This window comes from Oncorhynchus mykiss, chromosome 5, assembly GCF_013265735.2.
Source record: "Oncorhynchus mykiss isolate Arlee chromosome 5, USDA_OmykA_1.1, whole genome shotgun sequence".
Taxonomy (NCBI): domain Eukaryota; kingdom Metazoa; phylum Chordata; class Actinopteri; order Salmoniformes; family Salmonidae; genus Oncorhynchus; species Oncorhynchus mykiss.
The window spans coordinates 85,033,135-85,046,458 of NC_048569.1; the positions used below are offsets into that span (position 1 = coordinate 85,033,135).

Sequence of the window (13,324 nt, forward strand, 5' to 3'; positions counted from 1 at the left end):
CTGTACTGTTTGTTTAGTGTGGCTAGATGGCAGCTGTACTGTTTGTGTAGTGTGGCTAGATGGTAGCTGTACTGTTTGTGTAGTGTGGCTAGATGGCAGCTGTACTGTTTGTGTAGTGTGGCTAGATGATAGCTGTACTGTTTGTGTAATGTACTGTTTGTGTAGTGTGGCTAGATGGTAGCTGTACTGTTTGTTTAGTGTGGCTAGATGGTAGCTGTACTGTTTGTGTAATGTACTGTTTGTATAGTGTGGCTAGATGGTAGCTGTACTGTTTGTGTAGTGTGGCTAGATGGTAGCTGTACTGTTTGTGTAATGTACTGTTTGTTTAGTGTGGCTAGATGGTAGCTATACTGTTTGTGTAGTGTGGCTAGATGGTAGCTGTAATGTTTGTGTAGTGTGGCTAGATGGTAGCTGTACTGTTTGTGTAGTGTGGCTAGATGGTAGCTGTACTGTTTGTGTAGTATGGCTAGATGGTAGCTGTACTGTTTGTGTAGTGTGGCTAGATGGTAGCTGTACTGTTTGTGTAGTGTGGCTAGATGGTAGCTGTACTGTTTGTGTAATGTACTGTTTGTATAGTGTGGCTAGATGGTAGCTGTACTGTTTGTGTAATGTACTGTTTGTGTAATGTACTGTTTGTGTAGTGTGGCTTGATGGTAGCTGTAATGTTTGTGTAGTGTGGCTAGATGGTAGCTGTACTGTTTTGTGATCTACTGTTTGTGTAGTGTGGCTATATGGTAGCTGTACTGTTTGTGTAATGTACTGTTTGTGTAGTGTGGCTAGATGGTAGCTGTACGGTTTGTGTAATGTACTGTTTGTGTAGTGTGGCTAGATGGTAGCTGTACTGTTTGTGTAGTGTGGCTAGATGGTAGCTGTACTGTTTGTGCAGTGTACTGTTTGTGTAGTGTGGCTAGATGGTAGCTGTACTGTTTGTGTAGTGTGGTTGGATGGTAGCTGTACTGTTTGTGTAGTGTGGCTAGATGGTAGCTGTACTGTTTGTGTAATGTACTGTTTGTGTAGTGTGACTAGATGGTAGCTGTACTGTTTGTGTAGTGTGGCTAGATGGTAGCTGTACTGTTTGTGTAATGTACTGTTTGTGTAGTGTGGCTAGATGGTAGCTGTACTGTTTGTGTAATGTAGTGTTTGTTTAGTGTGGCTAGATGGTAGCTATACTGTTTGTGTAGTGTGGCTAGATGGTAGCTGTACTGTTTGTGTAGTGTGGCTAGATGGTAGCTGTACTGTTTGTGTAATGTACTGTTTGTATAGTGTGGCTAGATGGTAGCTGTACTGTTTGTGTAATGTACTGTTTGTGTAGTGTGGCTAGATGGTAGCTGTACTGTTTGTGTAGTGTGGCTAGACGGTAGCTGTACTGTTTGTGTAATGTACTGTTTGTGTAGTGTGGCTAGATGGTAGCTGTACTGTTTGTGTAATGTACTGTTTGTGTAGTGTGGCTAGATGGTAGCTGTACTGTTTGTTTAGTGTGGCTAGATGGCAGCTGTACTGTTTGTGTAGTGTGGCTAGATGGTAGCTGTACTGTTTGTGTAGTGTGGCTAGATGGCAGCTGTACTGTTTGTGTAGTGTGGCTAGATGATAGCTGTACTGTTTGTGTAATGTACTTTTTGTGTAGTGTGGCTAGATGGTAGCTGTACTGTTTGTGTAATGTACTGTTTGTGTAGTGTGGCTAGATGGTAGCTGTACTGTTTGTTTAGTGTGGCTAGATGGCAGCTGTACTGTTTGTGTAGTGTGGCTAGATGGTAGCTGTACTGTTTGTGTAATGTACTGTTTGTTTAGTGTGGCTAGATGGTAGCTATACTGTTTGTGTAGTGTGGCTAGATGGTAGCTGTAATGTTTGTGTAGTGTGGCTAGATGGTAGCTGTACTGTTTGTGTAGTGTGGCTAGATGGTAGCTGTACTGTTTGTGTAGTATGGCTAGATGGTAGCTGTACTGTTTGTGTAGTGTGGCTAGATGGTAGCTGTACTGTTTGTGTAGTGTGGCTAGATGGTAGCTGTACTGTTTGTGTAATGTACTGTTTGTATAGTGTGGCTAGATGGTAGCTGTACTGTTTGTGTAATGTACTGTTTGTGTAATGTACTGTTTGTGTAGTGTGGCTTGATGGTAGCTGTAATGTTTGTGTAGTGTGGCTAGATGGTAGCTGTACTGTTTTGTGATCTACTGTTTGTGTAGTGTGGCTATATGGTAGCTGTACTGTTTGTGTAATGTACTGTTTGTGTAGTGTGGCTAGATGGTAGCTGTACGGTTTGTGTAATGTACTGTTTGTGTAGTGTGGCTAGATGGTAGCTGTACTGTTTGTGTAGTGTGGCTAGATGGTAGCTGTACTGTTTGTGTAGTGTGGCTAGATGGTAGCTGTACTGTTTGTGTAATGTACTGTTTGTGTAGTGTGGCTAGATGGTAGCTGTACTGTTTGTGTAGTGTGGCTAGATGGTAGCTGTACTGTTTGTGTAGTGTGGCTAGATGGTAGCTGTACTGTTTGTGTAGTGTGGCTAGATGGTAGCTGTACTGTTTGTGTAATGTACTGTTTGTGTAGTGTGGCTAGATGGTAGCTGTACTGTTTGTGTAGTGTGGCTAGATGGTAGCTGTACTGTTTGTGTAATGTACTGTTTGTGTAGTGTGGCTAGATGGTAGCTGTACTGTTTGTGTAATGTACTGTTTGTTTAGTGTGGCTAGATGGTAGCTATACTGTTTGTGTAGTGTGGCTAGATGGTAGCTGTACTGTTTGTGTAGTGTGGCTAGATGGTAGCTGTACTGTTTGTGTAGTGTGGCTAGATGGTAGCTGTACTGTTTGTGTAATGTACTGTTTGTATAGTGTGGCTAGATGGTAGCTGTACTGTTTGTGTAATGTACTGTTTGTGTAATGTACTGTTTGTGTAGTGTGGCTTGATGGTAGCTGTAATGTTTGTGTAGTGTACTGTTTGTGTAGTGTGGCTAGATGGTAGCTGTACTGTTTGTGTAGTGTGGCTAGATGGTAGCTGTACTGTTTTGTGATCTACTGTTTGTGTAGTGTGGCTATATGGTAGCTGTACTGTTTGTGTAATGTACTGTTTGTGTAGTGTGGCTAGATGGTAGCTGTACTGTTTGTGTAGTGTACTGTTTGTGTAGTGTGGCTAGATGGTAGCTGTACTGTTTGTGTAGTGTGGCTAGATGGTAGCTGTACTGTTTGTGTAGTATGGCAAGATGGTAGCTGTACTGTTTGTGTAGTGTGGCTAGATGGTAGCTGTACTGTTTGTGTAATGTACTGTTTGTGTAGTGTGGCTAGATGGTAGCTGTACTGTTTGTGTAATGTACTGTTTGTGTAGTATGGCTAGATGGTAGCTGTACTGTTTGTGTAGTGTGGCTAGATGGTAGCTGTACTGTTTGTGTAGTGTGGCTAGATGGTAGCTGTACTGTTTGTGTAATGTACTGTTTGTGTAGTGTGGCTAGATGGTAGCTGTACTGTTTGTGTAATGTACTGTTTGTGTAGTGTGGCTAGATGGTAGCTGTACTGTTTGTGTAGTGTGGCTAGATGGTAGCTGTACTGTTTGTGTAGTGTGGCTAGATGGTAGCTGTACTGTTTGTGTAATGTACTGTTTGTGTAGTGTGGCTAGATGGTAGCTGTACTGTTTGTGTAATGCACTGTTTGTGTAGTGTGGCTAGATGATAGCTGTACTGTTTGTGTAGTGTGGCTAGATGGTAGCTGTACTGTTTGTGTAATGTACTGTTTGTGTAGTGTGGCTAGATGGTAGCTGTACTGTTTGTGTAATGTACTGTTTGTGTAATGTACTGTTTGTGTAGTGTGGCTAGATGATAGCTGTACTGTTTGTGTAGTGTGGCTAGATGGTAGCTGTACTGTTTGTGTAATGTACTGTTTGTGTAGTGTGGCTAGATGGTAGCTGTACTGTTTGTGTAATGTACTGTTTGTGTAGTATGGCTAGATGGTAGCTGTACTGTTTGTAATGTACTGTTTGTGTAGTGTGGCTAGACGGTAGCTGTACTGTTTGCGTAATGTACTGTTTGTGTAGTATGGCTAGATGGTAGCTGTACTGTTTGTAATGTACTGTTTGTGTAGTGTGGCTAGATGGTAGCTGTACTGTTTGCGTAATGTACTGTTTGTGTAGTATGGCTAGATGGTAGCTGTACTGTTTGCGAAGTGTGGCTAGATGGTAGCTGTTTGTGTAGTGTACTGTTTGTGTAGTGTGGCTAGATGGTAGCTGTACTGTTTGTGTAATGTACTGTTTGTGTAGTGTGGCTAGATGGTAGCTGTACTGTTTGCGAAGTGTTGCTAGATGGTAGCTGTACTGTTTGTGTAATGTACTGTTTGTGTACTGTACTGTTTGTGTAGTGTGGCTAGATGGTAGCTGTACTGTTTGTGTAATGTACTGTTTGTGTAGTGTGGCTAGACGGTAGCTGTACTGTTTGTGTAATGTACTGTTTGTGTAGTGTGGCTAGATGGTAGCTGTACTGTTTGTTTAGTGTGGCTAGATGGTAGCTGTACTGTTTGTGTAGTGTGGCTAGATGGTAGCTGTACTGTTTGTGTAATGTACTGTTAGTGTAGTGTGGCTAGATGGTAGCTGTACTGTTTGTGTAGTGTGGCTAGATGGTAGCTGTACTGTTTGTGTACTGTACTGTTTGTGTAGTGTGGCTAGATGGTAGCTGTACTGTTTGTTTAGTGTGGCTAGATGGTAGCTGTACTGTTTGTTTAGTATGGCTAGATGGTAGCTGTACTGTTTGTGTAGTGTGGCTAGATGGTAGCTGTACTGTTTGTGTAATGTACTGTTTGTGTAGTATGGCTAGATGGTAGCTGTACTGTTTGTTTAGTGTGGCTAGATGGTAGCTGTACTGTTTGTTTAGTGTGGCTAGATGGTAGCTGTACTGTTTGTTTAATGTACTGTTTGTGTAGCATGGCTAGATGGTAGCTGTACTGTTTGTTTAGTGTGGCTAGATGGTAGCTGTACTGTTTGTTTAGTGTGGCTAGATGGTAGCTGTACTGTTTGTTTAGTGTGGCTAGATGGTAGCTGTACTGTTTGTTTAGTGTGGCTAGATTGTAGCTATACTGTTTGTGTAGTGTGGCTTGATGGTAGCTGTACTGTTTGTGTAGTGTGGCTAGATGGTAGCTGTACTGTTTTGTGATCTACTGTTTGTGTAGTGTGGCTAGATGGTAGCTGTACTGTTTGTGTAATGTACTGTTAGCGTAGTGTGGCTAGATGGTAGCTGTACTGTTTGTGTAGTGTGGCTAGATGGTAGCTGTACTGTTTGTGTAATGTACTGGTAGTGTAGTGTGGCTAGATGGTAGCTGTACTGTTTGTGTAGTGTGGCTAGATGGTAGCTGTACTGTTTGTTTAGTGTGGCTAGATTGTAGCTGTACTGTTTGTGTAGTGTGGCTAGATGGTAGCTGTACTGTTTGTTTAGTGTGGCTAGATTGTAGCTGTACTGTTTGTGTAGTGTGGCTAGATGGTAGCTGTACTGTTTGTGTAATGTACTGTTAGTGTAGTGTGGCTAGATGGTAGCTGTACTGTTTGTGTAGTGTGGCTAGATGGTAGCTGTACTGTTTGTGTAATGTACTGTTTGTGTAGTGTGGCTAGATGGTAGCTGTACTGTTTGTGTAATGTACTGTTAGTGTAGTGTGGCTAGATGGTAGCTGTACTGTTTGTGTAGTGTGGCTAGATGGTAGCTGTACTGTTTGTTTAGTGTGGCTAGATGGTAGCTGTACTGTTTGTGTAATGTACTGTTTGTGTAGTATGGCTAGATGGTAGCTGTACTGTTTGTGTAATGTACTGTTTGTGTAGTATGGCTAGATGGTAGCTGTACTGTTTGTGTAGTGTGGCTAGATGGTAGCTGTACTGTTTTGTGATCTACTGTTTGTGTAGTGTGGCTAGATGGTAGCTGTACTGTTTGTGTAATGTACTGTTAGTGTAGTGTGGCTAGATGGTAGCTGTACTGTTTGTGTAGTGTGGCTAGATGGTAGCTGTACTGTTTGTGTAATGTACTGTTAGTGTAGTGTGGCTAGATGGTAGCTGTACTGTTTGTGTAGTGTGGCTAGATGGTAGCTGTACTGTTTGTTTAGTGTGGCTAGATGATAGCTGTACTGTTTGTGTAGTGTGGCTAGATGGTAGCTGTACTGTTTGTTTAGTGTGGCTAGATTGTAGCTGTACTGTTTGTGTAATGTACTGTTTGTGTAGTGTGGCTAGATGGTAGCTGTACTGTTTGTTTAGTGTGGCTAGATGGTAGCTGTACTGTTTGTTTAGTGTGGCTAGATGGTAGCTGTACTGTTTGTTTAGTGTGGCTAGACGGAAGCTGTACTGTTTGTGTAATGTACTGTTTGTGTAGTGTGGCTAGATGGTAGCTGTACTGTTTGTGTAATGTACTGTTTGTTTAGTGTGGCTAGATGGTAGCTGTACTGTTTGTGTAATGTACTGTTTGTGTAGTGTGGCTAGATGGTAGCTGTACTGTTTGTGTAATGTACTGTTTGTTTAGTGTGGCTAGATGGTAGCTGTACTGTTTGTGTAATGTACTGTTAGTGTAGTGTGGCTAGATGGTAGCTATACTGTTTGTGTAGTGTGGCTAGATGGTAGCTGTACTGTTTGTGTAATGTACTGTTAGCGTAGTGTGGCTAGATGGTAGCTGTACTGTTTGTGTAGTGTGGCTAGATGGTAGCTGTACTGTTTGTGTAATGTACTGGTAGTGTAGTGTGGCTAGATGGTAGCTGTACTGTTTGTGTAGTGTGGCTAGATGGTAGCTGTACTGTTTGTTTAGTGTGGCTAGATTGTAGCTGTACTGTTTGTGTAGTGTGGCTAGATGGTAGCTGTACTGTTTGTTTAGTGTGGCTAGATTGTAGCTGTACTGTTTGTGTAGTGTGGCTAGATGGTAGCTGTACTGTTTGTGTAATGTACTGTTAGTGTAGTGTGGCTAGATGGTAGCTGTACTGTTTGTGTAGTGTGGCTAGATGGTAGCTGTACTGTTTGTGTAATGTACTGTTTGTGTAGTGTGGCTAGATGGTAGCTGTACTGTTTGTGTAATGTACTGTTAGTGTAGTGTGGCTAGATGGTAGCTGTACTGTTTGTGTAGTGTGGCTAGATGGTAGCTGTACTGTTTGTTTAGTGTGGCTAGATGGTAGCTGTACTGTTTGTGTAATGTACTGTTTGTGTAGTATGGCTAGATGGTAGCTGTACTGTTTGTGTAATGTACTGTTTGTGTAGTATGGCTAGATGGTAGCTGTACTGTTTGTGTAGTGTGGCTAGATGGTAGCTGTACTGTTTTGTGATCTACTGTTTGTGTAGTGTGGCTAGATGGTAGCTGTACTGTTTGTGTAATGTACTGTTAGTGTAGTGTGGCTAGATGGTAGCTGTACTGTTTGTGTAGTGTGGCTAGATGGTAGCTGTACTGTTTGTGTAATGTACTGTTAGTGTAGTGTGGCTAGATGGTAGCTGTACTGTTTGTGTAGTGTGGCTAGATGGTAGCTGTACTGTTTGTTTAGTGTGGCTAGATGATAGCTGTACTGTTTGTGTAGTGTGGCTAGATGGTAGCTGTACTGTTTGTTTAGTGTGGCTAGATTGTAGCTGTACTGTTTGTGTAATGTACTGTTTGTGTAGTGTGGCTAGATGGTAGCTGTACTGTTTGTTTAGTGTGGCTAGATGGTAGCTGTACTGTTTGTTTAGTGTGGCTAGATGGTAGCTGTACTGTTTGTTTAGTGTGGCTAGACGGAAGCTGTACTGTTTGTGTAATGTACTGTTTGTGTAGTGTGGCTAGATGGTAGCTGTACTGTTTGTGTAATGTACTGTTTGTTTAGTGTGGCTAGATGGTAGCTGTACTGTTTGTGTAATGTACTGTTTGTGTAGTATGGCTAGATGGTAGCTGTACTGTTTGTGTAGTGTGGCTAGATGGTAGCTGTACTGTTTTGTGATCTACTGTTTGTGTAGTGTGGCTAGATGGTAGCTGTACTGTTTGTGTAATGTACTGTTAGTGTAGTGTGGCTAGATGGTAGCTGTACTGTTTGTGTAGTGTGGCTAGATGGTAGCTGTACTGTTTGTGTAATGTACTGTTAGTGTAGTGTGGCTAGATGGTAGCTGTACTGTTTGTGTAGTGTGGCTAGATGGTAGCTGTACTGTTTGTTTAGTGTGGCTAGATGGTAGCTGTACTGTTTGTTTAGTGTGGCTAGATGGTAGCTGTACTGTTTGTTTAGTGTGGCTAGATTGTAGCTGTACTGTTTGTGTAATGTACTGTTTGTGTAGTGTGGCTAGATGGTAGCTGTACTGTTTGTTTAGTGTGGCTAGATGGTAGCTGTACTGTTTGTTTAGTGTGGCTAGATGGTAGCTGTACTGTTTGTTTAGTGTGGCTAGACGGAAGCTGTACTGTTTGTGTAATGTACTGTTTGTGTAGTGTGGCTAGATGGTAGCTGTACTGTTTGTGTAATGTACTGTTTGTTTAGTGTGGCTAGATGGTAGCTGTACTGTTTGTGTAATGTACTGTTTGTGTAGTGTGGCTAGATGGTAGCTGTACTGTTTGTGTAATGTACTGTTTGTTTAGTGTGGCTAGATGGTAGCTGTACTGTTTGTGTAATGTACTGTTAGTGTAGTGTGGCTAGATGGTAGCTATACTGTTTGTGTAGTGTGGCTAGATGGTAGCTGTACTGTTTGTGTAATGTACTGTTTGTGTAGTGTGGCTAGATGGTAGCTGTACTGTTTGTGTAATGTACTGTTTGTGTAGTGTGGCTAGATGGTAGCTGCACTGTTTGTGTAATGTACTGTTTGTGTAGTGTGGCTAGATGGTAGCTGTACTGTTTGTTTAGTGTGGCTAGATTGTAGCTGTACTGTTTGTGTAGTGTGGCTAGATGGTAGCTGTACTGTTTGTTTAGTGTGGCTAGATGGTAGCTGTACTGTTTGTGTAGTGTGGCTAGATGGTAGCTGTACTGTTTGTGTAGTGTGGCTAGATGGTAGCTGTACTGTTTGTGTAATGTACTGTTTGTGTAGTGTGGCTAGATGGTAGCTGCACTGTTTGTGTAGTGTGGCTAGATGGTAGCTGTACTGTTTGTGTAGTGTGGCTAGATGGTAGCTGTACTGTTTGTGTAGTGTGGCTAGATGGTAGCTGTACTGTTTGTGTAATGTACTGTTTGTGTAGTGTGGCTAGATGGTAGCTGCACTGTTTGTGTAATGTACTGTTTGTGTAGTGTGGCTAGATGGTAGCTGTACTGTTTGTTTAGTGTGGCTAGATTGTAGCTGTACTGTTTGTGTAGTGTGGCTAGATGGTAGCTGTACTGTTTGTTTAGTGTGGCTAGATTGTAGCTGTACTGTTTGTGTAGTGTGGCTAGATGGTAGCTGTACTGTTTGTTTAGTGTGGCTAGATTGTAGCTGTACTGTTTGTGTAGTGTGGCTAGATGGTAGTTGTACTGTTTGTGTAGTGTGGCTAGATGGTAGCTGTACTGTTTGTGTAATGTACTGTTTGTGTAGTGTGGCTAGATGGTAGCTGTACTGTTTGTGTAGTGTGGCTAGATGGTAGCTGTACTGTTTGTGTAATGTACTGTTTGTGTAGTGTGGCTAGATGGTAGCTGTACTGTTTGTGTAATGTACTGTTTGTGTAGTGTGGCTAGATGGTAGCTGTACTGTTTGTGTAATGTACTGTTTGTGTAGTGTGGCTAGATGGTAGCTGTACTGTTTGTGTAATGTACTGTTTGTGTAATGTGGCTAGACGGTAGCTGTACTGTTTGTGTAGTATGGCTAGACGGTAGCTGTACTGTTTGTGTAGTGTGGCTAGATGGTAGCTGTACTGTTTGTTTAGTGTGGCTAGATGGTAGCTGTACTGTTTGTTTAGTGTGGCTAGATTGTAGCTATACTGTTTGTTTAGTGTGGCTAGATTGTAGCTATACTGTTTGTGTAGTATGGCTAGATGGTAGCTGTACTGTTTGTGTAATGTACTGTTAGTGTAGTGTGGCTAGATGGTAGCTGTACCGTTTGTGTAATGTACTGTTAGTGTAGTGTGGCTAGATGGTAGCTGTACTGTTTGTGTAGTGTGGCTAGATGGTAGCTGTACTGTTTGTTTAGTGTGGCTAGATTGTAGCTATACTGTTTGTGTAATGTACTGTTTGTTTAGTGTGGCTAGATGATAGCTGTACTGTTTGTGTAGTGTGGCTAGATGGTAGCTGTACTGTTTGTGTAGTGTGGCTAGATGGTAGCTGTACTGTTTGTGTAGTGTACTGTTTGTGTAGTGTGGCTAGATGGTAGCTGTACTGTTTGTGTAGTGTGGCTAGATGGTAGCTGTACTGTTTGTGTAGTGTACTGTTTGTGTAGTGTGGCTAGATGGTAGCTGTACTGTTTGTTTAGTGTGGCTAGATGGTAGCTGTACTGTTTGTGTAGTGTGGCTAGATGGTAGCTGTACTGTTTGTGTAGTGTGGCTAGATGGTAGCTGTACTGTTTGTGTAGTGTACTGTTTGTGTAGTGTGGCTAGATGGTAGCTGTACTGTTTGTGTACTGTACTGTTTGTGTAGTGTGGCTAGATGGTAGCTGTACTGTTTGTGTAGTGTGGCTAGATGGTAGCTGTACTGTTTGTGTACTGTACTGTTTGTGTAGTGTGGCTAGATGGTAGCTGTACTGTTTGTGTAATGTACTGTTTGTGTAGTGTGGCTAGATGGTAGCTGTACTGTTTGTGTAATGTACTGTTTGTGTAGTGTGGCTAGATGGTAGCTGTACTGTTTGTGTAGTGTGGCTAGATGGTAACTGTACTGTTTGTTTAGTGTGGCTAGATTGTAGCTATACTGTTTGTGTAGTGTGGCTAGATGGTAGCTGTACTGTTTGTGTAGTGTGGCTAGATGGTAGCTGTACTGTTTGTTTAGTGTGGCTAGATTGTAGCTATACTGTTTGTGTAGTGTGGCTAGAAGTGTCTTGTAAGCCCATGTGGGCTGGACACCGTTAGGTGTATGACACTTAAATAAACAACATCAATCATATAATGTAACCGTTACGTGGGCAGTGACTTGAAGTTCCGGAATTCATAATAATGGCCAGAACAGAGCAAATGCAATGGCATCAAACACCTGGAAACCACGTGTTTGATGTATTTGATACCATTCCACCTCCTGTGGTCTGTACTACTCTGTGGGTAGGGATTTATTTGTCTCCATTGTGGATTCCTACATTTACTGTGAATCCTTTCACAAAGTGGTTCAGAGTACTGTGCAGAGGATGATGTGGGTGGGCACTCTGCGTCGGTGACTAGGTGGTAGAGTAAGCACCTCTGCCCGTCTGTGGTGCCAATGTGGGTTGGCACACCAGTGCCAGCCAGGTGGGTGGTGCCAGGAGCCAGTCCAGTCGGTGCCATGGCCAGTCAGTTGCAGAGTTCCACCCAGATGTGTGTCTTTGTCAACGGACAGAGAAAAGTAAAGGAGAAATGCTAAGGAGAGACGCAGAGTGCCCAGTCACCACACAGCTCTCTGGTGGATACTACTGTTGATAGATGGGATCTCTCATGCAGTCACCACACAGCTCTCTGGTGCACACTACTGCTGATCGAGGGATATCTCATGCAGTCACCACACAGCTCTCTTGTGGATACTACTGCTGATAGATGGGATCTCTCATGCAGTCACCACACAGCTCTCTTGTGGATACTACTGCTGATAGACTGGGTCTCTCATGCAGTCTCACACAACAGACTATAAGATTCCAATAGTGTTTAAAGCTTAGATCATGTTAAATACATTACTTCTCTAAGCCCATGGTTGCTATGTAAGGTACTGTATCAGTGTACTGTAGTCCTCTGTAGCTCATTTGCTAGAGCATGGCGTTTGCAACGCTAAAATAGTGGATTAAATTCCCGGGACTACCCATAAAGAAAAGCATAGTCAAAATGGTTTATGATTGTGTCAGTGTCGTACTCCTCTCGGCCACCAGGTGTCTCATGAGCTCAACATTAGGCTTGAGCTCGATAATCTCTGATTCACTTCTTTGTGGTGCTCGTAAAACAATCAGCAGCATCTAATAATGCAACACACTCTGTTAATCACACTAACCTGGAGATTACATGTGCAAGGATGAATACATATGAAATGTTAGACTGGTGTTTGAGGAAGGAAAATCAGGGTTAGGTTGCATGATTAAATCAGGATTAGGTGCATGATTAAATCAGGATTAGGTGCATGATTAAATCAGGGTTAGGTTACATGATTAAATCAGGGTTAGCTGCATGATTAAATCAGGGTTAGGTTACATGATTAAATCAGGATTAGGTTGCATAATTAAATCAGGATTAGGTGCATGATTAAATCAGGGTTAGGTGCATGATTACATCAGGGTTAGGTTGCATGATTAAACCAGGGTTAGGTGCATGATTAAATCAGGGTTAGGTTGCATGATTAAACCAGGGTTAGGTGCATGATTAAATCAGAGTGCATGATTACATCAGGGTTAGGTTGCATGATTAAACCAGGATTAGGTGCATGATTAAATCAGGATTAGGTGCATGATTAAATCAGGGTTAGGTGCATGATTAAATCAGGGTTAGATGCATGATTAAACCAGGGTTAGGTGCATGATTAAATCAGGGTTAGGTGCATGATTAAATCAGGGTTAGGTTACATGATGAAAACAGGGTTAGGTTTGCATTATTAAATCAGGGTTAGGTGCATGATTAAACCAGGGTTAGGTGCATGATTAAATCAGGGTTAGGTGCATGATTAAATCAGGGTTAGGTTACATGATTAAATCAGGGTTAGGTTACATGATGAAAACAGGGTTAGGTTACATGATGAAAACAGGGTTAGGTTACATGATTAAATCAGGGTTAGGTTACATGATTAAATCAGGGTTAGGTTACATGATTAAATCAGGGTTAGGTTACATGATTAAATCAGGGTTAGGTTACATGATGAAAACAGGGTTAGGTTACATGATTAAATCAGGGTTAGGTTACATGATGAAAACAGGGTTAGGTTTGCATGATTAAATCAAGGTTCCTGTTGTCCATTATAGTTCACATTGTTACTGATGAGACATGTAGAACAGAACAGAGGAGGGAAAGAGAGTGGAGGAGGGAGGTAAAAATAGTTATCTTACCCTTCTGCCCTTTGGCCCCGGGACCCCTGGTATACCCCTCTGCCCCTGAGGACCCTGGGAGGGAGAGCGAGAGGGAGAGCGAGAGAGAGGGAGGGAGGGAGGGAGGGAGAGAGAGAGAGGGAGAGAGAGAGAGAGAGAGGGAAGGGAGGGAGGGAGAGAGAGAGACAGAGGGAGGGGGGATTGTTATTGATGTGTTCGAGAGAGTTCATGACCGTTCAATTCAGTTGCAGTGTCACAGTTCACAAATGCTAGATGTGGAACAGGAGAGATGCAACCCAATCAATTACACAGTA

At 42.4% G+C, this 13,324-nt stretch overlaps 1 protein-coding gene across 1 annotated transcript in view; it reads right to left on the minus strand.

Annotated features, from left to right (window-relative positions):
- LOC110524715 (collagen alpha-1(XXIV) chain) overlaps positions 1 to 13,324 on the minus strand; it is a 241,432-nt gene that overhangs the window by 99,129 nt on the left and 128,979 nt on the right. The window contains exon 28 of the mRNA XM_036978599.1: positions 13,032 to 13,085. Within this exon, the coding sequence (XP_036834494.1) occupies positions 13,032 to 13,085 (54 nt within the window). The remainder of the gene's footprint in view (positions 1 to 13,031; positions 13,086 to 13,324) is intronic.